This window comes from Triticum dicoccoides, chromosome 1A (genome assembly GCF_002162155.2).
Source record: "Triticum dicoccoides isolate Atlit2015 ecotype Zavitan chromosome 1A, WEW_v2.0, whole genome shotgun sequence".
NCBI classification, from domain to species: Eukaryota; Viridiplantae; Streptophyta; class Magnoliopsida; order Poales; family Poaceae; genus Triticum; species Triticum dicoccoides.
Window position 1 is genome coordinate 215,093,912 of NC_041380.1, and position 2,359 is coordinate 215,096,270.

The 2,359-nt window shown below is 47.6% G+C and overlaps 1 protein-coding gene across 1 annotated transcript in view; it reads left to right on the top strand.

The window, feature by feature from the left end:
- The first annotated feature begins 2,101 nt into the window (after positions 1-2,101).
- Positions 2,102-2,359, top strand: part of LOC119352505 (SKP1-like protein 1) — a 2,501-nt gene continuing 2,243 nt past the window's right edge. The window contains exon 1 of the mRNA XM_037619120.1: positions 2,102-2,310. Within this exon, the coding sequence (XP_037475017.1) occupies positions 2,102-2,310 (209 nt within the window). The remainder of the gene's footprint in view (positions 2,311-2,359) is intronic.

Here is a 2,359-nt window from a genome sequence, read left to right on the forward strand (position 1 = left end):
TCATCGCGGTGCTCTCCATGACGAGGAGGGAGTAGTCTCCCTCGGGGCTGAGGGTATGTACCAGTAGCTATGTGTTTGATCTCTCTCTCTCTCTCTCGTGTTCTTAAGGTGGTACGATCTTGATGTATCGCGAGCTTTGCTATTATATTTGGATCCTATGATGTTTCCTCCCCCCTCTACTCTCTTGTAATGGATTGAGTTTCCCCTTTGAAGTTATCTTATCGGATTGAGTCTTTAAAGATTTGAGAACACTTGATATATGTCTTGCCGTGCGTATCTGTGATGACAATGGGATATCACGTGATTCATTTGATGTATGTTTTGATGATCAACTTGCGGGTTTCGCCCATGAACCTATGCATAGGGGTTGGCACATGTTTTCGTCGTGATTCTCCGGTAGAAACTTTGGGGCACTCTTTGAGGTTCTATGTGTTGGTTGAATAGATGAATCGGAGATTGTGTGATGCATATCGTATAATCATACCCAGGGATACTTGAGGTGACATTGGAGTATCTAGGTGACATTAGGGTTTTGGTTGATTTGTGTCTTAAGGTGTTATTCTAGTACAAACTCTAGGGCTGTTTATGACACTTATAGGAATAGCCCAACGGATTGATTGAAAAGAATAACTTTGAGGTGGTTTCGTATCCTACCATAATCTCTTTGTTTGTTCTCCATATTAGTGAATTTGGAGTGACTCTTTGTTGCATGTTGAGGTATAGTTATGTGATCCAATTATGTTATCATTGTTGAGAGGACTTGCACTAGTGAAAGTATGAACCCTAGGCCTTGTTTCCTAGCATTGCAATACCGTTTACGCTCACTTTTATTATTAGTTACCTTGCTGTTTTATATTTTCAGATTACAAATACTCATATCTACTATCCATATACCACTTGTATAACCATCTCTTCGCCGAACTAGTGCACCTATACAATTTACCATTGTACTGGGTGTGTTGGGGGCACAAGAGACTCTTTGTTATTTGGTTGCAGAGTTGCTTGAGAGAGACCATCTTCATCCTACGCCTCCTACGGATTGATAAACCTTAGGTCATCCACTTGAGGGAAATTGGCTACTGTCCTACAAACCTCTGTATTTGGAGGCCCAACAACGTCTACAAGAAGAAGGTTGTGTAGTAGACATCATCCTCTTGCGTAGAACGATTTGGAACGGCCCATTTGTATTTCGAAATGACACCAGTCATGACCGACGGCTTGTTCCCTCCTACGAGCAGGGCGGGTGGCTCGGAGGCGATCGCCAGGCCAGACGTGCCCAAGTCCATGTCGACGACCTCCTTCTCCGTTGTTTCCCAAACACGTTGTCGGGCACCCTACTCCTTCCGGGAAATGTTCTCCGTCTTGCAAATGGCGATGGTGGGTAATGCGATACTCGACGTCGACATCTAGGACAACCGACGAGGACGACATCACGGACAGGGAGGAAGGGTGGAGGAAGGCAACAACTCAGATGCGAGAAATGAATGACGAACACGAGAGCAGGGCGGTCGATTAGATGGACTTTGTCAATTTGAAGCATATTTGGAGTAGGTCCGATCTTTAGGAGGACCCGACATGACAGAGGCATCTAGGCGTCCCCAAATTCGCCTCAGATATGTATTGGGTTTCACGGTTGCCGAATAACACACATGCTTGATGTGACTTTGAGAAATCTGGTTGGATGCCTATTTTGTGAGCGAGCACAGACCGAGTTGTTCGCTCGAATGTTTGGAGAAGGGTCTGCCGGTTGCAGATGTTCTTATGGTGCTAAACCAGATAGAGGAAAACTTGTTTCCTAAGTGAACTGAGCTTAGCTCAGATGGTTTGGTTCCTTGTGCTGGAACCAGTCCATGGGGTTCAAGTTTTAGACTTGATACTGTGTATGCATTTTTCTAGATTTATTTCAGTCATTTCTGCGATGTTCGTTCAGTGAGGGGAGACATTTTCGTCAAGTGCGAGACGTCTACGATGACTACTTTAATCCAAGATATTGTGCTGAGCCACGATTTGAAATGTGTTTATAGAGATTGAGTGTGCATACATGCATTTAAAGCAACCTATGCAATTCTAAATACCACCCGTTATCCAAAGAAAAAAACCTATGCGCCGCCGGTTCCCCGCCTCCCCTTCCCCTCCTCCCCCGCCGCCGCCGACAGCCGTCGTCGGGCTTGCTCATGCGGCGGTAGGCGGCGGCGGGGGCTTCCCCGCGCACGCCTCGACCTCTAGAGAGCCCCCCACCCCGCATTCGGCGTCGCCGCCCGCTTCCCCTGCTCCCCTGGTGGCCGCTGAGGCCAGCCCTCTGCGGCGGCTGTAGCCGCCGGTGTTGTCGCCCCGCGCCTGCCCTGCGTCGAGTTGTTTA